General features: G+C 51.2%; 7 protein-coding genes across 7 annotated transcripts; 3 read left to right on the forward strand and 4 right to left on the reverse strand.

Moving 5' to 3' along the window:
• Window positions 1–1,038: 1,038 nt before the first annotated feature.
• HO173_005277 (uncharacterized protein) lies at window positions 1,039–4,085 on the forward strand (the record flags this gene model as incomplete). The annotated part of the gene is made up of 6 exons (XM_037307195.1): window positions 1,039–1,089; window positions 1,171–1,931; window positions 1,984–2,235; window positions 2,293–3,036; window positions 3,107–3,872; window positions 3,954–4,085. The coding sequence occupies 6 exons, from the start codon at window positions 1,039–1,041 to the stop codon at window positions 4,083–4,085; spliced, it is 2,706 nt and encodes a 901-aa protein (XP_037165835.1).
• Window positions 4,086–5,847: 1,762 nt separating this feature from the next.
• On the forward strand, window positions 5,848–6,875 carry HO173_005278 (uncharacterized protein; the record flags this gene model as incomplete). Its single annotated transcript, XM_037307196.1, has 3 exons — window positions 5,848–6,469; window positions 6,529–6,786; window positions 6,844–6,875. The coding sequence occupies 3 exons, from the start codon at window positions 5,848–5,850 to the stop codon at window positions 6,873–6,875; spliced, it is 912 nt and encodes a 303-aa protein (XP_037165836.1).
• A 1,744-nt stretch (window positions 6,876–8,619) lies between these two features.
• Window positions 8,620–10,521, reverse strand: HO173_005279 (uncharacterized protein; the record flags this gene model as incomplete). Its single annotated transcript, XM_037307197.1, has 1 exon — window positions 8,620–10,521. The coding sequence occupies one exon, from the start codon at window positions 10,519–10,521 to the stop codon at window positions 8,620–8,622; it is 1,902 nt and encodes a 633-aa protein (XP_037165837.1).
• A 937-nt stretch (window positions 10,522–11,458) lies between these two features.
• On the reverse strand, window positions 11,459–15,714 carry HO173_005280 (uncharacterized protein; the record flags this gene model as incomplete). The annotated part of the gene is made up of 2 exons (XM_037307198.1): window positions 11,459–13,115; window positions 15,689–15,714. 2 exons carry the CDS (start codon window positions 15,712–15,714, stop codon window positions 11,459–11,461), a joined length of 1,683 nt encoding a protein of 560 aa, XP_037165838.1.
• A 383-nt stretch (window positions 15,715–16,097) lies between these two features.
• Window positions 16,098–16,423, reverse strand: HO173_005281 (uncharacterized protein; the record flags this gene model as incomplete). The annotated part of the gene is made up of 2 exons (XM_037307199.1): window positions 16,098–16,193; window positions 16,250–16,423. The coding sequence occupies 2 exons, from the start codon at window positions 16,421–16,423 to the stop codon at window positions 16,098–16,100; spliced, it is 270 nt and encodes an 89-aa protein (XP_037165839.1).
• Window positions 16,424–18,233: 1,810 nt separating this feature from the next.
• On the reverse strand, window positions 18,234–20,605 carry HO173_005282 (uncharacterized protein; the record flags this gene model as incomplete). Its single annotated transcript, XM_037307200.1, has 4 exons — window positions 18,234–18,399; window positions 18,731–19,768; window positions 19,818–20,179; window positions 20,279–20,605. The coding sequence occupies 4 exons, from the start codon at window positions 20,603–20,605 to the stop codon at window positions 18,234–18,236; spliced, it is 1,893 nt and encodes a 630-aa protein (XP_037165840.1).
• A 1,561-nt stretch (window positions 20,606–22,166) lies between these two features.
• HO173_005283 (uncharacterized protein) lies at window positions 22,167–24,284 on the forward strand (the record flags this gene model as incomplete). Its single annotated transcript, XM_037307201.1, has 2 exons — window positions 22,167–22,189; window positions 22,253–24,284. 2 exons carry the CDS (start codon window positions 22,167–22,169, stop codon window positions 24,282–24,284), a joined length of 2,055 nt encoding a protein of 684 aa, XP_037165841.1.
• Window positions 24,285–24,325: the final 41 nt, after the last annotated feature.

The raw sequence follows: 24,325 nt of genomic DNA on the forward strand, positions 1-24,325 counted from the left end.
ATGTTGGCTCTTTAGAATTTGCCGGATAGAGTCGTCACCCCTGGCTTGAATCTTTTTGTTTTTGGTATTTCATGTATGTTTTCCCATGTTTTCCCATTGCATAGCCTGTAGGATAGTACTGCAATATACCACATATGATGCGAATAGTATCATGTCATATAACCATGATTATGTTTTCGAGGCGAAAAAGCTTTACTCCGTACATTCTAGGTTGCTCAATTGGTAGGAATGAAGATACATCCGTACTACTGCTAGAGAAAGAAGAATCGGGCTATCTCTCAGGACGATTGCTTGGAAGATAGATTGTGTCCAAGTCAGTACCGCAGGCAATCAAATCCATGTGGATTGCCGCGCGTAGCCAATGAGCGTTGTGCGAAGGGTAATTTGGAGGTACCTCCGTAAGTTCGGTCAAGAGGATTGAGGGGTTTCTGCGCCCCGAAGATAGAAGGAGAACCAGGCAACCACACACACACACACACCTTTCCGGCGGTGCACATATCTGCAAGCTTCACTCTTTCCCAGCTCCACAATTCTTTCACCGAAGTTGCACAGAATCATCTTATCTTCCAGTCAAATGTCGACAGCTAATATGCTGACATTGTGCGACGTATGATATTTTGCTCCGACATTCTCTAGCGCGACATCCGGTCCAAAAGTACACCAGGAAATGAAGGGAAATGAGGAGACCGGATGCGTACCTGCATGGTAAGAATAATAATCAACGCGGGTCTCTCTTGTCACTAGAGAAGGCTGTGCAGTGTGATCGGATTGCTAGTATTAGTGCCCACCTCCCCTCCCCCCATCCGCCCTCAATTTTGGACAGCTTGCACAGCTGGGAGAATGTGTCCGTCCGCATTCGCATTGCCTCAATTGCGGAGCGAACCCCCAAACACATAGCACTGATAGCAGCAACTATTACCGTTCAGGCGCCATCGCTTTAGTCACAATTTACGCATCCTAACATCGCAAGCAGGCATGTCGATTCGATCACGTCGTAGCGTTTGACCTTGACCTTGAACTTCGCCTACTATCTCCATCATGACGCCTTCCAGGAAAAGGCCGTATGTTGATGCCGAGGCTCAGCCGGAGGTAGACAGAATCCATCACCATGCCACTGCAAAAAGAAACCCCCGGCAAAAGTTGAGCATGGCTGATTTGACTACGTGACAGTTTCATTATGGTCGCAGCAAAAGACATAACAGATCTCAATATGGATACCATCAATTACAGCATATGAATCTTCCGTCAACCTCCATCGCTATTGACCCTGCTCTTGAAGCTTACACCAACACGGCCTCTTCGTCGAGCGCTGACCTTAACCAATTGCTACTCCCCACCCCTGGTCTTGAAGGACCCACATCACCACGACCCGCTTACCCACGCCAGATCAATGATCTGGAACCACTTACTCAAGACGCACAATCGGGTTCCGTAGGACATCAGGAGCCAGAGCCGAATCCATCACTCAACTCTTACCCCGAACCGTGGAATCCGCAATTTGTCAATGGAGGACCTTTCCAGTATCCTATGAGCCGCGCTTATTCCGGCGCCTGGGGACGAATGAACTATCCGGTTCCCAGACCACAGCATTGGCCTCACTCTGCTTCTGAGATGGACTGTAGCGTCTCGGGAAGATATCCCCCTGACTCTGCATATTACACCAAAAGTCCCGCAACCCAGTCGATCTTCAGTGGTGAGTTTCCCGCCTCGAGTCAGCAAAGCCTTAACGGAGCCATGAACGCCATGGAGCTTCCGAGCGACCAGATACCGTACATGCTCTATCCAACTGAGAGACCCTCGCAAGTCTCTCAAGAGGCTCAATGCTCCTATGCTGAGCGACCCTATGCAGAGCATCAGATCGAGAATAGTGTTGAATGGGGTTGCAAGGAGTGTGGACCGCGAATAGTTATCAAGAACAAGTCAGAATCCAAGTATGTCCAACCTTAACTCTAGCTTCGACTGTCAATGACTGACATGGGACAGCAAACACAAACTTCGCCATGAGAAACCATTCAAATGCGAAGTAGCAGGCTGCAACAGAAAGACGGGTTTCACCACCAAGAACGACCTGGACAGACACAAGAAGAGTATTCACCAAGTCTACACTGGCAAATCTTTCATGTGCGCTGCACCTCACTGCGCCAAGAAGAACAAGATTTGGCCACGTGCGGACAACTTCCGGCAGCACATAAAACGCCTGCACACTGATTGGAATCATCAAGAGCTTATGGACAAGTCAGTAGATCTCTTCGAAGTCGCGCACTCGATGAAAAGGTATTGATAGTGCCGTAGGTCCTGGGAACGTGGATGCTCTATGACTCAAGGTGGTTCTAGGCGCGGTCTTATTCATTCGTTAGAGCTCTGCCAGCAAAGCATTTATGAAGATGATGGTACCACAGAAAATGATATGCCGTATTTGGTGACTCTGCCAGAGATCGATGACTCTTCTAATGTCGACAGTATCTCGACTCCGTATCAACAAGGCAATGCGTATATGAGCGCTATGTCTCAAGACTCGGCCAATCTGTATAGTGCCTCGAACCAGGACGTGGGAGACCTCATGGACTTAGACCAGGAACTAATCGACCAGTACCAGAGGGTAATGGCTCCAGACGGCCAGTATGTTCCTCCAGCGCCGGAGCGATGCCTTGCCACCCCGGGATCAAGTTTTGCAAAGCTCTCGCCACCGTCCAGAAGACAGCAGCCGGTAGTCCATCACCCAAAAGATTTCCCAGATGGTTCAGCATGGGCCGATGCTCGAGGGTCGCAAACAACAAACACTGATAGATCGCGGACTTTGGCAATCTCAGCTGACGAGGCATCCCAAGCCATAGCTTCGGATCTCAGCAAAGCTGACCCGCGAAGTAAGGAAGAAATGGAATTGGTCATCAGGACCAGTGTTCTTAGTCTACTGAGTGCCAACAAGAGTCGGAAACGGAACCCTCAAGATTCGCCTTGCAGGGAGCTTACGGATCCGGAAAAGCAGCTTCAGTGTCGATTCTGCCACAAGAAGAAGAAGACTCAGTGTGATCTCACGTACGTTACTGCTTCGCCTTTCTGAACCTTCCGGCGTGGAGGCATTAGTGAGATACGCTAACGTCGACAGCAAACACCTTAAACGCCATACCCGTCCCTACGGCTGTACCTACACCAACTGCCCACGCCGCTTCGGCAGTAAAAACGACTGGAAACGCCACGAAAACAGTATGCACTACCAAGTTGAAGCCTGGAAATGCGCCGAACCCAAGATTTCGGACGGCTCCGACTTCGCCACGACCAGAGGCAAACACTCAGGGACCATCGAGACTACCACCCGGAAACAATGCGGCCGTCTCCGTTACCGCCGCGAACTATTCATGACCCATCTGCACGAAGAACACAATCTCGCCGGCCGTGAACACGAGCAGTACGTCAAAGACCAATGTAAGAAGCGCCGCGTGGGTCGGAATGGCCAATGCGGCTTCTGGTGCGGTTTCTGCCAGACGGTCGTTCGGCTCGAGAAAATGGGTATCGAGGCATGGGATGAGCGGTTCAATCATATCGATGATGAGCATTTCAAAAAAGGCACCAGAGTCGAGGATTGGGTGCCGCTGGAAGGGGAAGTGCCGAGGGGGGCGTTGGAACTTGCAGAGGTGTGTGATCCCGAGAAGGAGGCGAGAGAAGCGGAGGAGGAGAGAGGCAGTGATGAGGAGGATAGCGGGCCGGATGCCGATGGGGATGGGAGTGGGGACGGGGATCTTGTTGTGTTGGAGGCTGGTGGAATGGAGGAGAAGACGGCGAGGGCGAAGGCTGCTGCTATGGCAAGAGCTCGGCGTCTACCGAATGTGGCTGGACCAGTGGTTAAGGGGAAGGTGAGGAGGCTGTGGTATTGCGTGAGTTAACTTTTCCCATGTTTCTTCTTTGTTTCAGGAGTAGGGCGTTCCTCCCGTAGCGCTCGCTAACTCACAGGACAGTGCAGATGCGGCGACGCCGAGCTCAGCCGCGATACGGATCTGGTATGCTACATGGAAGGATGCAATCACCAGCGATGCGATAGATGCAGGGTCATGGACCGGAGGGTGGGCGACGCATCGTATGCCGCCTAGTGGAGATGTTGGTATGTATCATGAGTGCGTTGGAGAAGGGCTGAAAGGTAAGGAGGCTCGTTTGCGAGACGGAGAGAAAGGTGAGTGGCGCACTTTGAGTCGTGGTTGTACATGCGAGAGACATGCTGAGAATGACATAAGCAGCAAATAGAAGCAATCACGGCTGTGATTTTCCACCTTGCGTTCTTTGGTTTTTGGGAAGGCTGTTTGCTACGTAGCCTCTACCGAGAGGTCAAGGGTGCTCTAACGAATATGATTACTGCGAGGATGTACATCAGCACCTGAACATGCTGAGGATGTCGATCCGGATACTTTTTAGTCGTCCCACATTTGAAAAAAATATAGAAAAGTGTTGGTTGGCCGTAAGAACGCGACCTGAACGCTTCGAACTTGTATGAAACCGTAAGAGCCGGTATCCTCTTAGAGCTTTAGCTTCCAGACTTTCTCCATGCAGACCATAAGGCGATGGTTGTGTACGTTCTTGGCGTCAATCAGCGAAGAGCGTTGTGCCATGTGACACCGAGGCTGGGAAAGGTGAAATGTATAAGTCTCTCTCACTTCACGGATGACGAAGTCAAGGGAAACAAACGGTCACGTGAATGGAACGAGCGTTTCCCTTGATCTCGGTAACGGAACTTTTGAAGCTGCGCTTCACTTCCTTCACCCTCTCGACGACATGCTGCCGCAACGATTCAGGAAGAGTGGATTGTTCACATCGAAGCAGCAGGCAAAACACACACGACCATCAGATCGAGTAGAAGACTATCTCTTCAAGAACGTCGTTTGATAATATAAGTGCATAGCCACCTGTGCCATCATCTCTCGTCCGTCCGACTCTATCTATCGATCACCAGAAGATGCAAAAGTCCGCTTCACCGCTTCCCGTAATGTCGAGCCTCGTCGGGCACGGTGACCATGCCTCCCGGAATGACCAATGCTAGCGATGGGGAGGAGCCAGGCGAGCTTTCCTTCAAGCAAGCCAGGACGCTCAAATGACCAGAATGTTTGAAGAATGTCATCATCCTCTCTTCGACCCACGCTTGGACCCCTATGCTTGTTTGTTTCAACTGTGCGAGAGAATACAAGAGAGGAAAGAGCCAGAGACTAAGATGACAGCGTAACATACCATGCGAGGGTTGCGTGGCGCTCAACATCATTTGAGGATGCAAATCGAGGATGGTAGAAGTAAGCCGAGGTCTGAAGGGAAAGATTCAGGTTTGCCAAAGGTGTAGAGTGTGAGCCCAGGACTGTTGAATACAAGGTCGTCAAATAGCCAACTGAGCTGCTGAGCTGCCATACAGCTGGAGGAAGCAGTTCAAGCCTTGGTGTGTAATTGCATAATATTTTGTGCAGGATTTGTGCCTCCAGTTCACGCCAAGCATTTGGGACACGAAGGTTGCATTCTGGGGAGGTCTACATCTGAGAAATCATTGACTGTGATCATGATGCTATTCAATGAATGTGCCGCCTCTTTGACTGTCAATCAATCCATGCTGCAGCTTCAGAAGATTCCTGAGCTGTGCCTCGCCGTTGGATGCCGCCAGCAATGGGGCTCGACGTCACCATTCTTCCAAACGTCATTGGTGTCATGACCGGCTCCAAGGCCGTGCCAACGTCATTTGCACTGTCCCTGTCAAAATATACTTGAACCGAGACTGCCATGCTTAAACATCTCACAGCATCATCTTCGATTCTAGCTCGAAACTTCTCTCCAAGAACCTTTGCCAAACTACTACCAACCACCCTCACCGTGATCAGAACAATGTCTTCAGACAATCCCTCAGTCAGGTCAAATGAGGACCTCAAAGCCTCCAAGCTCTTCGATGTTTCCAACTTTTCTGCCGTAGTCACAGGCGGAGGAACCGGAATCGGTCTCATGATCACCCAAGCATTGGCCTCCAACGGCGCCAAAGTCTACATTACAGGACGTCGCCAAGACGCCTTGAACAAGGTGGTGGAGCAATACAATACGGGACCTGGCAAGATCATTGCCCTTCCAGGCGACATATCCAGCAAAGACGACGTCAAGCGTCTTGCAGAGGAGCTGGCGAGCAAGGAGTCCAAGGGAATCCATCTGCTTGTCAACAATGCTGGCATTGCAAGAGATGATAATACTCGATTTTCCAAGGCCGGAACGCCAGATTGGACCTCTGCAAAAGCCATCTCGGAGCACTTTATGCAGAGCGAGCCCGAGCAGTGGGCAGAAACATTCCAAACAAACATCATAGCGCAGTTCTTCACTACCATGGCTTTCTTGCCCCTGCTGGAAAAGGGCAGGAACGTTTCGCCTGGCTATACCTCCTCGGTTGTCAACGTGGCTTCCATATCCGGCGTCATGAAGGGGACAAGCAACGGGCAGTTCGCCTATGCTACATCGAAAGCTGGTACGTCATCCTGTCGAAAGTCCCGTGGCTCCTCCATGCATGCTCACCCTTCATCTCAGGCTTCATCCACCTAACGCGAATGATGGCCACCACTTTCGCCGAAGCCAAAATCCGCGTCAATTGCATCGCGCCAGGCATCTTCCCCAGTGAGATGACAGCCGGTTCGTCAGGAGAAGACCAAAAATCCAAGCTCGACATGAGCATGTCCAATCCTGCGGGTCGTACAGGCCATGACTCAGACATGGCTGCCTGCATCCTCTTCCTTGCAGGCCCTGGTGGTTTGTTCTTCAACTCCCAGGTTCTCTATCCTGATGGCGGTAAGCTGCTCCATTAGCGCCTAGTCTGCATTTGATGGATTTGCTGACCTGGGACAGGGAATATTCTCGTGCAGCCAGCTGCGACGTAGAAGAGACAACAGGAAATGAATTCTGTGAAAGGTCAGGGTAGCTTTGCTGAGCGTGCTGTACATGTATTCCGAAAAGCGCAAAAGTCAAGACTCATCTTTCATTTCTCATCCGTCTCGGCAGCCTGCTTGATCGCTTGCCGTCACCTTCAAAAGCCATCTCATAGAGCTGTGGAAAGAATACATGTGCATGTGAAACCGCACGGACTTCGTTGTTCCCAGCAAGAAATCTCCTTTTCACCCACGCAAAGCTTTCCGAAACATCTCAGAGCACACTGCCCCCACACAAACTTCAGAACAAAAAAGTCTTACATATGTCCTCCCTCCTCAAACATCTTCCAAACCCTCCCCCTTCCCATCTCTCCACCCACCTCCACACACGAAACAAGGAACCCCCCCCTTCCCACCAACCCACCCAAAACGGCATTCCAACCGCCCACCAGCATCCCGTCCACTCCACCAGCATGCCCTCCCGAGCCTCTATCTACATCACCAACACCCCGAACCCCCCCTCCTCCCCACCGCACTCCTCCTCCACGAACGCCGACCAACCGCCCAGATCCCTTCCCTCCTCCTCCTCCCACCAGCGACGACAACAACGACAACAACAACGACAACAACCCAGCAACACCAACCCGGCACGACAACCCCACCCACCTCGCTCGTCTTCATCTTCTTCTTCTTCTTCTTCATCTTCATCATCTTCTTCTTCATCATCATCATCATCATCATCATCATCATCATCATCAGATCTCGTACGTGCCTCGAACACCCCCCCATCCATCCCCATCCCCATCCCCATCCCCATCCCCATCCCCATCCCCATCCCCATCCCCATCCACCCCTACAACCCGCGGTCCAGCACGCGGATCCCGGATCACCGGAGGATGCGCCGCCCGTGCGATCGGATGATGATGATGATGATGGTGGAGTGAGTGAGTGAGTGAGTGAGTGGGGGGGGGGCGCGGAGGAATGGCCTTGGCGCCGCGGATCGGGTGCGTGGGTTGCGGTTGGCGGTGGCGGGTGTGGGGGGTTCGTTTGTGTTTTGGGGGTGGTGATGTTTCCGTGGGGGGTTAGGAGGGAGGGGGGGTAAATGAGTTGCTGAGGTTGTGGGGGGAGGAGGAGGGAGGAGGAGGAGGGAGGAGGAGGAGGAGAAGGAGAAGAAGAAGAAGAAGGACTGGGAGTTGAGGATGGGATTTGGGATCACGAGGGCGTGGGGGTTTTCTATGTGTGGAATGAATCACCGAACGGTAATGGATTCGAAATCTGCTCTTTCCTTTGACTTTGTTCTAATATCTAGCTATCATTCTATGATATGCCTGCCTCAGATGACATTTTGTCATGTTCTCATTCTTACTCTCCGCGTGATCATAAACTGCCTCCTTTTAACATTCGAAAGAAAGAGAACAGGCGTTTTTCCCTTTTCACCCTCTCCTCGATCGTAAGATGCCTTCTAGAAATCAAAAAGAGAGAACAGGCACCTGGTAAAAAAGGAGACAAGGAAAAGCGTTCCTTGGTTTGCTGTCAGAAGCGCCATCAGCGCCATCAGTGCCATCGCCGTCGCTCTAGATTTTCACAACTCCCGCTTCCCATTTTGTATCTCGGCCGTAAATGCACGCTTTGAGACAACACGGACGACATGAACAAGTTGGAAAGGACATGAACAACATAGACACCGTTACCTCAAGCGGAAAACATCAAGAAAACACCCACAATGCAGGTCCATGGGCCCATGCCGATGACCACTTCATAGGGCCCAACTCCCCTTTCTTGCCCTGGCACCCCATCCGCCATCGGCCTCCTCCATTACACCCATCTGCGGTTGCTGTCTGCCCCACTCCCTCACATATCTTCTCAACGCGCACCACCTTTCACACCTTGTGTTTCCTTCCATGACGCCCCTCACGTCACTTCCTGTACCTTCGGGCGCCCCAACGTAGCCTTTCGCATTGACCCTGCCGTCGTCTTTGCGCAAATCCTCGATTGGGACCTTGGTAATCTTGCTGAGCTCCTCATCGTACTTTCGCGCGAGGGATGGGTACCCGAGAGAGAGGTAGTTGTAGACTTGGGTGACGAAAGTGTCATTGAGCTCTTGCTCCATGGAGAGTTCGCGGTGGAGGGTACTGTCGATCTTGTTATCTTCCAGGGAGCTAGGTGGGGAAGGAGGAAGCTGATGGCTGCCGTAGTCTCCGTTTGCTGAGAAGGGGTCGCCGCGCTCAAAGCTGGGCGTGAGGAGACCACTCCTGAGGGCTTGCGGGACAACCATTTTCGCTTGTGCGGCGGCTGCGTTGACACCCATCCAAAGACCATTGATCGAATCGTGCGGACTGGATCCACCACCTGGGGTCCATAGACCAGTGTGTTGGCGCGTTTCCTGTCCTTTGTAGTTCTTCATGCCAGGATATTGGTTAACATCCATGCGGGTGACCTGTGGGGATAGGCATTTTGGAAACTTGAGGTTCTCGCCGCCCATAGGGGGACTTGCAGCACTCCGCATTGGCTTCATCTCATTGTCTTTCTGCCATCCCATGATATCCTTTGGAGGGGCACCAGCGACTTCACCACCTTTGTGGACATTGCCTGCATCATGTATCGACTTCTTGACTGACCGCCGGCGACCGTACTCCGGTTGTTCTGTAGCCCATTGATCTCTCTTTTGCTGCTCCAGCTTGTCTTGATGTCGCCGCATTTCAGCCATATCCCATCCCGCGGCGGAGTCTCTATGTTTGCGGCCTGCAGGGTTCCGGCCGTCCTCATCTCCCGTGCCGTTCAAACCAAGATTACCGACTCCAGCTTCGACATCCAAATCTTCAGAGTCCCGGTCGATGGCATAATGATCTACGGGCTCATGCAGGTTTTCGTTGGGGTACGCGGCCATTGCCTGTTCCCTCAATTGCTTCTCTGCGGCGTTGGCGGCTAGAGACAGCAGGTATCCAGCGTATTGATCATGCTGGCTCTCACGTCGAGCTACTTCCTTTTTCTTCCTTTTCTTTTTCCGCCTGCTTGTTTGTGTTTCGTCGGAGTCGGCAGAGGGAGAAGTGGATAGGGAGGGTAGGCTCGAGTCATTGGACTCCTCGCTTTCGGTTTGGGACTTGATGACTGGCAGGTCTGGTACGCGGAAGGAGTGTCTTCGTTCTTGTTTCTTGGCTAAGTTGGCGGATGAGAAGTTGGATTCGGGGAGCTGCGGGATGTGATCGGAGCTGACAATGGGGGAATTGGCTGGAGGGACTGGGAGAGCGCTGGGCCTCATATGTCTGGGCAGATGACCCCGGTGGCCGGGGGCGGCATCAGTCTCATCTGTCGGCGTCACAGCGGGGCTCGTGTCGGTATTCCTCCGGGAGCGGCGTTGGGTGTCAATGATCTGAGGAGCGAACCTCCGGGGCTTTGAGGAATGCGAGGTGGATTCAATTGGGTGTGGGAGTGGACGTTTACCTGACGTCAGTGGATCGGGACAATGGTCATGCGATGTGTTGTCCATGCTTGAATTACGAGAATGCTTGATATTCGTCTCTACCGGTTGAGGTAAAGCTCGAGGTGCTCTGGTTCCACTTGCACCCATATCCGCCGAATGAGTATTTGTCCGTCTCGTACTTTCCTCTATCGGTTGGGGGAGAGGATTTGGAGGCTTTGGAGGGGACGGGGGAAGCATGATTGTACTTCTGATGACGCTGTCTGTTGATGATGATGACAAGTAAATAGAATGGAAGGAAGGAAGGGAGTCATGGCAGGACAGGAATAAGAGGAATAAAGTTCAATAATAAATTGGGATAATGGATAAAGTACCTTGGATGATGGGAAACATGGCAGCATAAGGTAGCTTTTTAGTTTGGCATAGCGCTATCGACAACGGAGTAGGGAGACTGTGGATGGGTTATGGACGCTTGATGAGATGATGAGCATTGCTGCTGCAATATCGATTAATTCATTGGTTGCCATTTTATTACATGCGACTGCAGACCCAACTCAATTCAATTCGTCTGAATTCGAACCTACCCCCCACCCCCCAAAACTCCCCCCCCCCTCAAAAGTCAATTTAATTGGAAATCTATTCATCAATTTATTCAATCATTTCTTTACCCAAATCGGATTTTCAATCATGACCAAGCCTAGACGTCTAGAGCCTAGGTACCTTAGAGCCTAGAGCCTTAGGGCCATTGACACTTGGTGGGGGGAAAGAAAAGGATCCCTCAACGCCTTCCAGGGGCCCTCGAATCCTGAACCTCCATTACCGTTCGCATGCATGTTCTATTCTTCAAAGTATGACAATGGTGCTACGAGTACAGAAAAAAAAGGAAAAAAAAAGGCAATCGAGGTTGGGAATATCATCGGAGAATTGGATTGCATCTTTCAATGTTGCCACACTTCCATTTATCTTCGGCGACAAGCACTCAGGTCAAGCTTGCAATAAGCGGTGTAGATGAGTACTACGAGTACAGTAAATACCGAAGATATATGATTGGACCCGCTGAACAAAAAAGATTCGTTGCTTCGTCCGATGAACCTGTCGTTTGGGGCAAACAAACAAACGAAGAGAAAAGAAAAGAAAGCCTCGGCCACCATGGAAGAAAATGTTGGAGATGGTATCGCTAAACATCTTCTTCCTCGCCTTCCGCATCCTCTTCACCCTCACTCGTCATCACCATGCTCTTGTTTCTCTTCTTCTTGCCCTCAGTGTTGTTGACCTTATATCCCGTGTGCGCCTGCCATTCCATAAAACGTTGCTGCATCATCCAATCTCTTAGCTCTTCATCCTCTATCTCCTTTTCCTTGTTCATGTCATTCTTCTCAAGATGCTTGCCTACGTGTTCGAGCCGGTCGGTCCAGCTGCCGGCGCCGTCGAAGACCTTATCCGGGCAGTAAGGACACCTGCTCCGCGGTGGGGGTCTCCTCAGCTGTCGGTGGCAGCGGTCCTGAGTCCCGGAAATGCTGCCTTCGAAAGCCGCGTTCTCAGCATGTGAAGCGGGGGCAAGAGGCGCATGCATGCGCTTCACGTGTTGTGTGAAAAGGTCTTTGCGGTCGAAGTCATGATACTGCAACTCGTTGGCGTTGGCCTTCTTCCCAAGCGACGGCGAGACGGCGGACGAGGGCGTGCAGTTTTTGTGCTTCTCTGGACCGGCGGCGCCGTTTGCGGTGGTGATGGGGGATGCGCAGGTACCGAGGTCACATCTCCACGTCTCGAGGTGAAGATGCTGGACGTTGATGTGCCGCTTCCATTCGTTCTTGCTGCCGACAGTGGCGTTGCAGCCGTACCGTTGGAAGGTGCAGATGAAGGGGCGAGTGTGCGTGGACAAGACGTGCTTCTTGAGCGTGGAATCGGACGGGAACAGTAATGGACATTGAGTGCAAGGCGTGTGGTTCCGGGTGGATGTGGGAGACGGAACTTGGGTTTTGGCAGTTTTCTTCGCGACCTTGTTGGGGATTTGGGCGGGAAAAACCGGGCCCTTGGACCTTTGAGAGCGCTTGGATGCCAGTCCAGGCTTCCTAGCGGCGAAAGAACCTCGAGCAACACCACGTCCGTGAACGTGACCTGCGGTTGCGGGAATGTATTCGTCGTCGTCGTCATGTTCTGCGTCGTCGTCCATGCTTTCGTCATCCTCATCCTTGACTGAGGCTATGCTGGTGCACTTTTGAGCGGGTGCGCCCATGGGTTCGTCGTCTGGAACATAATCGATGGACTCTTGATCAGGTGTGCGTAACCCAATGTTCTCGAGATAGTACGTGTGGCCAGTCTTTTTACTGTGGAGTTCTGGCTTTGCGCAATTGTCCTCGCCACAACTGTCAGGATACTGCTGGAGTTCCTGAGGCGAAACACTATAGCCATTGAGGTAAGGTGATCCGCCGACGTGATCAAAACATATGCTGACTCCATGACTGTCTTCGTTCCACGGAGGCAGCTGATTGTTGTAAGTTCCATCTGCTTCGGACCGACTGTCACTGGTGTGGGGAGTCCATGAGTCACCTCCTGAACAGCTGGTGTCTTGCTCTGTTGATGTCCAGTGTTCGCCCAATGCGTTTCCTTTGGGTATCTCAAGTCCATGCGGTCGTTGATGTGGGTAATAGTTTCTTCCAAAATAATCCGCGTGGCTCATTCGCCAAGCGTGGGGTGCATCAATGATGCTGCAGTCTTCCGAAAATCTCATATAGGGCTGCATATCTCGAGCTCGGTAGATTGATTCTTCTCTAGATACGTCCATGGCTGGAAAACCTGCTTCCTGGTACATAGATGGAGACCATTCGCTGTTTCTATGCTCGCCAGGGATCAATGTCCGCTCATGCTCTTCTTCTCGCGTTTCCATGTGTGGCACGCCAGGAAAAGGGCGAACAGCTCTCATGGCGATGAAGTTCCAATTAGCAAGGTTGAAGTATTGACTCATGCAGCAGTGAAGAAAGGAGTTGAAGGGAAGAGTCTTGGTGTCCCTCAGATGGGGTAAAAAAGGGTTCGAGCGAAAGATGGCCTGGGTTGATGGACAGGAGTTTGAAGCCTGATGGGAGCTCGAATGGTAAAAGAAATGGTGAGTCAGATTTAGTAGGCTGCCGAGGGTCAGGGCAGGCGGCAAGTGAGATGAGCCTGTTTTATCAATAATGGACCTTTAGCAGATAATGACGAACACGGAGAGATTATGGATGTAATGAATTCAAAGGAGACAATTGAGGCGAAGCATTCCCAGGAGGCTTTGCGTTGGGCATACAGGTAAGTGCACAAAAATGATTGAGCACATGCAGGACTTATAGGGGCTTGTGTCAAACTTGTGCCTCCACAATAATGCGAACTAAAGAAATTCCCATCCGAAGAGCCGCACCGTGATTTCGGTAAGGTCGTTCCAGGCGATGGTGCGAGTGATTCTTAGAATCCCTGCAAAGTGTGTAGATTCGTTTTCAAAGTCAATGATAGGAGCAAAAACTACAATGGCAGATGCAACCCAGATCCTTCGGTAAGGGTGTGCTCGAGCGTTAACTCTGCCTGATCCGGGGCGCAGAAGGAGGCATGATCATCGAAACATTAACTCCTGAGAGCTAGACTCGAGACTCAAATTAGTGGAGGTAGGGTGAAGATGACTGCAGGAACGGGCGGCCGTGAAGATGAATAGCGAATGGCCCCACACCTTACGGCACCAGCCGCCTTGATGCGCTATGTGCCTGCGGTGGGGTATTATTGGGGAGGCCAGTGAAGAGTGCTGCTCCATCAGCTGAGGCTGATGCAGTGTAGCATGTTGCATCGATTGCGCCGTCTGTGCATGCATTACATCTCGGAATACCGAACAGGTCCAGTAAGATCACGACGGGCCAGGCGAAAATGTGCTAAACATTCAGCCCGTTCTGTCGTTTAACCCGCGCTATAGGAAGTCGCACAAGTTCTGGCAGTCCTGGCAGTCCTTTCGTGCTGCATGTTGATGTTACTAGTCCTTTTCCTTTTTCCCGAGAGCCTGCAGGACTTCGTGGGAAAGGAACGCTTGATTCGAGCGTCTAAAGGCTTAGTGAGGCTCTTAATACCACATCGAGTGTGGTGCGTTCCTGCGCCTTGAGATAGGGCAACGCCCCGTTTTGCCTATGTTAAGATTTTAGCGCGGCGGAGGGTAGGACTCAGTCTGATGATGATCCATGTGGCATGATCCAAGCCACCACTCGCTATCAACCGTTCGTATAAACCAATGAATACCAAAGGACTAATCACTCGTAGGGTTTCGATGATGCATCTCGCTACCGGTGCCAGTCCGGTTCGACAGTTAAGCGCCCATGAACATTTGGCATTTGGTGACTGGAAAGTGGTGTTGGTGTCTTGTGCGGCTCTCAAACCATTTTCTTCCCAGGGTGACATTCGCGTGCCCCATTTCTGCTGCTGCTGCATGCTCGAAACGGAGATATTCATCAGTCTCTTGTCAAATATGCGGTCATGTCCGTTCATGCAGAAAGTCGGCTTTTTTTTTTAGCAAGCTGATGTAGCCATGTCCTTCCAGGCCCGTAAGTATGAGTTATTGGTAAATGGCTTCTGCATCCACCCGATCTGGGCTGCGCGAAACTTGTGAGAACCAAAGTTAGCACAGCTTGAACATGTGACAAGATAGTGTCTCAAAACAGCTGAGAATATAGTAAAAGTTGTAAAGGTGAGGCAGATTTTGATTTTCTTGCAGCTGTAGCGCTAGCAAGCCTCACCGGCGAAAATCGCGCCAAGGCCGTGGCTGTGTCCCTCTGGCAGTGATGGCAGTGATGGCAGCCAACTCTTCTGTGAATAAATCCAGTAGACCCATTGACCTTTGAGCTATTACTCCAGACAGCTTGTACTACTGTCTGCCGCCAGCAGTGACTATGACCTAAACATGCAGCATTTAACATGGTTGGAGGATGGACTGCCACAATGATTACATCATCTGCATGGACCAGAACCCCCCCCCCTGCTTTCCAGCCAATTCCTGCAGCCAGCTATGACTCAGCCCAAAGGGCGAGAGTCATCAAGAGAGATTACTGTAGACCGGCTTGTTTTTTTTTCATTTTTTTTTTTTTTTGCTTATTTTAACCAAAAAGCACAGGGGTAACTTTTAGAATCAGGAGAACTACTACCCCATTGTGCCGGCCATGAGTCAGGGATATGTGCTTCTAGTCCGGTTTTCGCAACGATTTCAAGGCCCCATTGTCCAAGATACCATGGCTTCTTCCATACAATTTGCCGCAGATAAGGTTTGGGTACTGGAACTTCCCTTTCCGTAGGCTTTTCAGGCAGACCTGCAACGTGGATGGGATCCGGCCATCCAAATTAAATGTGCGTTGCTGCCTACGGGGCTGATCGGGGCCTTCACAGTGGTTTTGGTGATGTTACATACCCCCAATCTTGGACAAGGAAATTCATGTTGCGCCGGGATTCACTAGTCCCCAGCGCTCGATTGAAAGCCTAAGGACACTTCGTATTTGCGGAACTGACTCGCTTTGGTACTCCTCAATCTCGTCTCTACTCTGATCTAATTCATATACTCTCGTCTCTCAACAATCTCAAAGTACTAGGCATGCAATAGTAGAAAAGCAAGATTGAAATCTTCAACTCTCTCGCCCGACATCAAGCCAACATAACCCAGGTCAAAGGCAGATCGACACATCTGAACCTCCTTCATCACAGCATCTCCCTCGGGACATTGCAGAAGATTGACAGTCAATGCCCGGTCTCGTTGCCTTTGTCTGCGTCAGGTGTCCGCCGTGCTTGATTTTGATAGCGAAGAACCTCTCACCTTTCAAAATTCAGCAGGGCTGACTGCAACGAGGGCAATGCTTGCCGGGAAGCACCCACTGCTCAATGCCTTTCTCGGCACAACGTGGGCACTTAACGCCGGGCATCTTGCACGGCACCTGTTAGCCAACAAGAGCCCGTAGATTAGATGTGAGAGACTTACAGGCGCGCCACGTGGATCACCTAAGCCTGCGCGGAGAACAAATGTAGGGACACCTGGATCCGCGACGAGCCCCTCGGAAGACTGGTTGTCCTCGAAGTCGTCATGGTCATGGTTACGAGGCGTCTCGAAAGGCTCCGTGGCTTGAAAGTCGTCGTGGTTATGAGTGAAAGGCATCGTGAAAGAGCTGTGTGAAGGTTATGAAGGGTGTGAAGATGGACTGACAGTGTGCAGTATTGACGTGGTATGGAAGGCTAGTGAGTCTGTGAGCTTTGATTCTCTGAAAACGGGGGATAAGATGCTGATTATGTAGACAATCAGAATACCTCTCGGGGACTTGCGAAACTCGCTTCTGCATGGCCCGATCATCTCCGCAATCCGATTCATACAGAACCTTCTCACCGCGTCGCGAGGTATCATTTTCACAAGACGAGGCCCCAGTTTCCAAGACTGACTTGGACCCTTCCGAATGCAATTCGCTTTCATCAGACACGCACAAAGACATCGATCGATAGCTCTATTCTACACCGATTGATAGTCCCAAAATTTACACCGAGACAAGGGCCCGCATATGCTCTTTGGGCATCGATTGCAAAAGGAGAACATCCTTGGAAGCTTCTTGGCGTGCTCCAAGTTGGAGACTCTGAGACCATCCTGCGGTCAATTAGCGCTCGGATATCAGCATTAATGGCAACGGAAAGGCTCCAACCAGCGCTGCTAGCCGGGTCATTCATATGGCCTTGATCAAGAGATACGAGCTTAGGCCAATTGACATGGGCAAAATTTTGCGGACAGCGATCACGTTCGATAAGCGCCAGCATACTTCGGATGTTCTGCTAGCTTTATGAGCAAGACCAGAGTCGATCCAATACATTCCGCCGTTACAAATGAAATGCTGCTCACCAAAAAGCCTAGTCCTCTGCTCGCGCTTCTGTTGGACATTATACGCCGCCCAAGGCTTGCAATGCAGGCATGAGTTGAGCAGCATCATACAACCCACACCGCTGCCTGTGATGATATGTAACACGATTGATAGACTTGATATTCTGGAGCCAAGGCTTGGCCATTGTCGCCAGGATCACCGATCAGAAGGCGCTTATACAGGCAATGGCCATGCTGCTAGAAGTCAGGGGTTTTTGCCAGTCACCGACGACTTATGTCGACCTCAGTCAGTCCTTTTCGCTCACCTCCTATTTCGCAGTTGACATCTTTTGAACTTGGAAATTCGAGCCTTATGGTGCAAATTCTACCCACCGCTGACCGCCACATGATGCCTGATGGTTCTGAAGGGTCTGTCCGGCTACTCACCTCAAGTGCTGCGACGCATCACAGGAAGTTGAAGGCCGCTTGAAGAGGGGAAGGCATTGGTGGCATGCAGGGTAAAAGGCTAATGCAGGGCAGGAGCCATCATTCCGGTCTGCAGGTCACTCACCGCTACTAATCTGCCGCTCTCCTTGGAATATGCGGCGAGTATGGATGTCAACTTCATCAAACTCTGTACATATCGTCGTCGAACAATGGGACATTGAAATCCATGTCATCCTTTGGATGTACCAGAAGCTTTCAGTGAAGTTTGTAAAGGTATTCGAAATCGAATCGTATGCTAGTACTCCAAAGCACTAGTGTCCTGGTTTTTGCTTTCTAGAAGTCTCAAAGCGGGTCACGGTAGCATGCTTTCTCCGCTCGCCTGCATGAATCCCGAGATACCTGGAGAGCCTCTTAAGTCCCAACAGCTTCTTGCCGAGACCTCCGAATCTCAGCTGGGCTCCTCGTGGCTCGAATCCCGGGAAAGGCGCAATCTTCATGGCTATGCACGCCAAGGCAGCCCCTCGATCGAATATTGAATCAGTCCAAGCGAAGTCTAACCCCGCAGGCTTTCGTTACGAGAGAGCCATGTCGTAGTCCACTAGGCAGCTCACCACAAGCCTGCGAAAATTGACTTCGTAATGCATTGACGACAGGTCGTAGCCTCGTGGCGCCATTGCGGTCAGGTCAGAGTCTTCTGAATACACACCAAAAGCACACCTTTACTCTCGAAGCCAGCGCCATCAAGCAAATGCACAAAGCGATAGCCTGCTCTTAGACGATCGAGCCTGATGCAAGCCCAAGCAGCAAGGTCATCTTTGCCAATCTCATCGTCTTGTATCTTAAATCTATCAATCGATCGAATTAGCTTCCGAAGCGTGGAAAATCAATTTTTTGATAGCGTCGATGGATCCATAATTGACGCCTCGGCGCGCAATTAGTGCTCAACACCGACGCAGGCAGAACAGAATAAAGTAACAAGTGATGAGAGGTAACATTATTGACGCAAGAATAGATAGCGTCACCCTGCTCGCCAGACCCAACCATCATCTGGCCTTTTTCACTTCTTCACACCGAAATCTTGTCACTCCAGCTTCTCGCTGATTGTCAATGCCCAGCTCTATCGACCAGCAGGACCAGGGAAAACAAGAGGTGCGCAAGGAGGAAAAGCGCAAATACCTGAGGAAACTCAATTCTTCCACCACCCCCGGTATCTCCTTGAACTCGACCTTCTCAGCCCCAAAATCTACCTCCGTACCCTTCATCGTTCTGCTGCTCCATTTGTACTCACCTTCTTTAGCCTTGCCACCACCTTCGATGGGCTCGCCAGTGCGCTCTGCTGGCTTCTCAACGTGGAGCTCACATTTGACGTAGGGATGGAAACCGGATGGTCTGGTATCGCCAAGCGGGAGCGGAATACTCTGAGCAGCGAATACCTCGATGGAAAGAGTGAGAAGTTTGTGCGCGATAGCGTCCGCTTGGGATTCTGTAGATAATCGCGGAATTGCTGACGACGTCTGATTGCCAAGATAACCATTAGGCTTGAGGATATAGCCACTACTACCGCGGAACATGGCCTCATTAAGCATCATACCTTCATCCCATCGTTGCCAATTGAGTGCCACCATCTGCACGCCCTTCCGCCAAAAGACAGAAGGGTCCAAATTGTCGCTTCTGACACGCATGCCAGAAGGAAAGGCCCGCATCAGGTAATTGCGATTGTGCGAGAAGAGCGTAGGACCAGACGACGCGTGTACCTCCATAAGCTTCTTCTCCGAGAGCGAGAACACGTGGGTAGGCAGCATAGCTTCGGGAGCGGTCAATGACTTGAAGTGGTACGCTCGCGTGTAGATGCCCAGGGCAGACAGAGATGAAACGATAGAGGATTTCTTCTTTTTTTTCTCGGGATCATGGGTGGCGTAGAGCTCTTCGTTTTCCGACGCAGAGGATGACGACCCACCCCTTGATTTGGAACGGAGGTCAGAGGAGAGTGCATCTTTTCCAGGTCGGAGCTTTGCTGCTGCTTTCTTGGGATTGCTATATTTCACTTTGACAAGAATCTTGCAGCGGAGTGAGTCTGGACTGGGAAGTGTTGTGCAGTCAGATACTGGTAGCGGGACTAAAAAGCCCTTCCAAACAGATTTCATAATTTCAACCATTATCTCCTGCTGCTCTGCGCCAGCGTGGACTTCAAGGCTGACTATGACCGGGAGATCACTATCGTAGGAGTCAGCATTGAGACTTGGTCTCACACTGGCCATCATACCTTTTCGAGAATGCTGAATCTCGTATGGCCTGGCAGACATCTCGAAAAGGCACTTCCTTCGTAAGAGTATGCCCGTGGAGGACCCTTGGTTCGGCCCGTGTAGCCGTAGAAGAAGAGGTCCAGGGTGCAGGCATGTCCAAGAACTCATCCGCACCTTCTGTCTCAGGAGGTGTAGAGGCGGCAGAGCTTTTCTTTCTGTGAAAATGTTTGAAGGGACCGTGATTGGAGAACGTTTCGGGCACGTGTGGTCTGAACCTGTGCCTCTTTTCTTCGCTGGAATTTCTTTGAGCCTCATCGGAGGAGGCCTTGGGTTCGCCGTCCCAAACATCGATCTCGATGCATCTGCATCCACGTACGAGGGCCTTATGTGTTACTCTCGTCAGATCTCATACGCCTGAACGTGGGTTCCGTATAACGGAAATGTAAAGCTCTCCTTCCTATCATTAACGAGGGGGACGTACATTCTTGTATGCATCCGTACTGGCTGTGCTGTAAAGCTGATTTCCTGTCAAGTATGTGTTGTGGCTGCTGTTAACGAAATAATTGGAGATTGGATGGGTGAGATCTATTGGTGGTGTGGAGTCTGAAGCATTGGAGTCAGACGAGCTCATGTACTTCAGGAACTTGTTGTCGTGCGGAGGCCTTCTAAGCTCTGCGAGTTGCGAAGGAGACAGCTGCCGTTTGCCAGACGAAATTGTCTCCAGGTAACTTAGCACGATTGGGGAGAGGCTTTGGAGGGCGAAGGGTTCTTCGGAGGGAGTCTTTGGGACTGTGATCGGAGCTGCCATTGTGAGGAATGGAGTAGTGGCAGGACTGTCACAAATCGTTTCGCAAGATGTACCAAATATGGGACTGTCCGTCCCGAGAAGGCTTCACGTAGCGGCGCAGTCAGCACGGACTGAGGCGATAGACAGTCAGCACGAGCGCAAGTGGGTAAAGTATGAGCGTGAAATGAGCATGCAAGTTTTCAGCCAACTGTGTTGAGACTGAGAGGTACGTCGAGCTCATACTCCCAAGAGAGTCTTCAGTATCACTTTGCGCATGGCGGGGTTCTCAGGTCATTCTTGTCATTGAGGATGATATGGCAGGCTGCTCTCTTCTCTAGAGTGATGTTCAGCATGAACAGTGAAGGGTATAGTCGTAAGTGTAATAGTACAATGGCGATTCTAATTCAGATGGGATGATTGCTCTTGCATCCACTTGCTCTGAAGATTAATCTACTGAGAGTGAGACAATAAAGCGACCTACAACTTCAAGGGTCCCTTCCGTCCTGGGCGATAAAGCGGTACCTACTTTAGACTAAGGTAGAATAAGGTAAGCCCCACACGGGAAGAGCCGAGAGGAACCCCTGCCTCCCTGCAAAATGCTCAACTTCACTCCCTCGACTCGTCCCAGCTTCCCTCCTGGCTCGCCTTCCTTTTATCATAACCACGCATTACATGACAGGAAGAAGAGCATACAAGTACTGAGTGTGGTTTTGTTCGATGAGACGACGAAACTTGGAAAAGGAATCTCTGGGCTGTGAATCTCAGACTTCTCATTCTATCTTGTCATAAGACGAAAGACTCATACATGGATGATACTACTCTACCTGCAAGTGCAACCGATGGACTACGTGAACAATGTGAACAATGTGAACAATGTTACACACTCCTCAAGACTATCTGCCATGCTAATCTACCACGCTCTTTCCGGTCGAGATCCCTTCAACCACTGCGGGCACTTCCAGCTTCTCTCGCGCCTTGCAACTTCCTCCTTGCAGCTTCCTCTGCGCAACTTCCTCTTGACTCCATCAGGTTCATCGTATCAATCAGGAGCATCAGCTCCAAGCGTGAATAACTAGATGGGAATAAAATCACTGATTTATTAGATAATCTGAGTAGATCCATTGCCTGCCTCCAACCGGCCCTGTGATAAAGATTAACCGAGAGTCAAGGCCACACATCCTATCCTCTCTATGTGGCATGGCTTTTCTTCTATCAAAATTTCATTTGGACGGTGCACTTCTGGTGTGTCAATGGTGCGGGAACGTGCTTCCTTGCCCAATTGTTGCGGTACATGCGGTCTTGCTAGCTCCTTTATAGCACATTAGCACATGGAAGCTGGTCAACAATCAACACTTTCACCCCCTCTTCTAAACGTACCTCGATATCCTTCCAACCAAACATTTTCATTGCTCTAATGCACTGACGACGCAACCACACATTATCTTCCCTTCCCTCTATTATTCGCTCTCTACTTTTCGATTCCTTTGTTTAGCTTCCACTTCCACTTCCACTCTTTGCCACGCTCCTGCACTCGATCAAAAATAATGTCACACCTTGGCTCAACCACAACCTCTCAAACAGTATGGATGCTCCGGTCGCATTGAGGTCTGATCTATCCCTCCCTGCTTGACGCTGTAATAGCACAGGCTGATCTCTCATGCTTCCCAGCGCGACACCTTATGGCATTCCCGAAGGCCGTCACATGATACCTGGAAAGACTTACGTTGGCATACTTCCAGGGCATACACGACCAGCGTTTGTTCGAAAAAAACCCGTGGACGCCGGCCGGCCTCCTTTATTTCTTACGCAGATTCTCGGCTCCTCTCGACGCGCGTACTCTGTCGAGACGCCACGTAAGCCAAGCATGTTTTCTCGCTCTCGAAGTGATGTGTACTACGACTATGCTACCGCCAGATATCGACCTAAAATATACGTCGACCAGTCCCCTGGCCGAACCATCACAAGCATACAACAAACATGCGCCTCATGCGGCAAATTCCGCTCTGCAAGATGGCAGTCCCGCCATCCTTTGATATCTGGCCCGGCACCCAGACCAGGTCTTTGCGGAAGATGTCGTGACAAGCACACTTCGAGCGAGGAAGAAAGGCCCAGGCATCGCCGGAGGCGCCACCAGCAGCGGCGCCGAGATTACACAGAGTCAACAGACGACAGTTATAACACCAGTAGGGAGCTGAGGCGAGCGACGCGAAGACATTGTCCGTATACTAGAGACTATAGGAGCCGAAGCCTGGCAAGGTCGCCATCCAGGGAGAATGTGCGCATCGTAATCGCAAACCAAGCTGGAGATCAGATACGACCAAAAAGAGAAATAACGCGAAGCTCTTCTATGGAACCCGTTCGAATCATTCGCCGTACAGAGGTCGTCGACCTGCCTGAAAAATCGCCACGCACTCGGTCCGTACTGAGGAGCTCTAGCCGCGCGGAGTACATGGACAGCGCAATCCAGTATAGCAGCGATTTGGATCCACCACGGTATCTACCCAGACCCCGCACAGTGAGCCGGGTGCCTTACATCGAAGATGTAGAGCAGCCTCGATACCTTTCTAGGCCTAGGAGCTTGAGTCACATGAGTTATGTCGAAGAAATGGGAAGGCCTAACTATCGTTCCAGACCAAGAAGTGTGAGCCGGGTGAGTTATATCGAAGACTCGGACGGTCCACGATTGCGTCGCCGAGTAAGAAGCTCGAGTCAAGTCCGATTTATCGATGAGACAGATGAAGCCGTGCCTCTTTCCACGCCGAGAAGCCTAAAACGGCGACGAGTAGGATATTATGATGGCCCAGCAGATGCCGAGAAATCAGAGCAACAAGCTTACTCTCGTGCGCCATCCGACCATCGCTCACCGCAAGGAGCAGCCAATGGTGACGGCGGCCCCGTGCTTATTGAGGAGACCATCACACCGCACTCTCGGGCGTCGCGAAAGGCCATAGAACACGATCGGGGCGTTGAGCTTATCGAAGAGCAGTTCAGACCGCATCGTCGCCTAAGCTCGCAATCTCAGGAAGGCTTTGAGCCAATTCCAGGAACGGTCTCCGATCACAACTACAGACGGCAGTCGGAGACAAGGTCCCAGGCATACGAGTCTGACCATGATGCAACACCGCGTCCAGCCTTTCGTCATGCGCAAGTGTCGCAAAGCCCTGACGATGTTGAGGATCCATCCAGGCATCACGGCTCATACATTGATTTCGAAGGGGCAAGATCCTACAGAAGTTTCTATTCACCAGCGCTCAAGTCGAGAGAGCCAAGTCGACAGCCCATGTTCACTGGACCCGAGACACCTTACAGAGAAAGACGTGAGCGCGTTCGCGAGTCAGACGAATCCTCCGGTCCAGACGATGACGACTACCCTCGGCCATCCCCAATGAGCTATCGCCATGTTGAAGCCCCTGAGCCCCCAGCTCCCCGTTCAGACCTTCTCGTCGAGATGCTCCAAAATGCATCCATCACACCACCAAGTGCACAAGACGCAAGAGGCCGGCTCTCTCAACGCGGATTTTACAGCGGATGGGATACCCTTGGCCATTTCTATCCTCGGCGGTCCTATCCCAGCGAAGACAGCGAGGATGGGCATACAAGGTCTAACGAGTGGCGTATGACTGGAGAAACGCTACACGGTGGCCCATCGCTGCACGAGCCAAATTTGAAGAGCGATGCTGAATATGATTGGATGACTTAGGAGTGAAGAGAAGTGGTAACGAGTAAGGCTTCACCTTTCAT

The sequence above is a fragment of the Letharia columbiana genome (genome assembly GCF_014066305.1).
Source record: "Letharia columbiana isolate WasteWater2 chromosome Unknown Sc0000014_s0, whole genome shotgun sequence".
NCBI classification, from domain to species: domain Eukaryota; kingdom Fungi; phylum Ascomycota; class Lecanoromycetes; order Lecanorales; family Parmeliaceae; genus Letharia; species Letharia columbiana.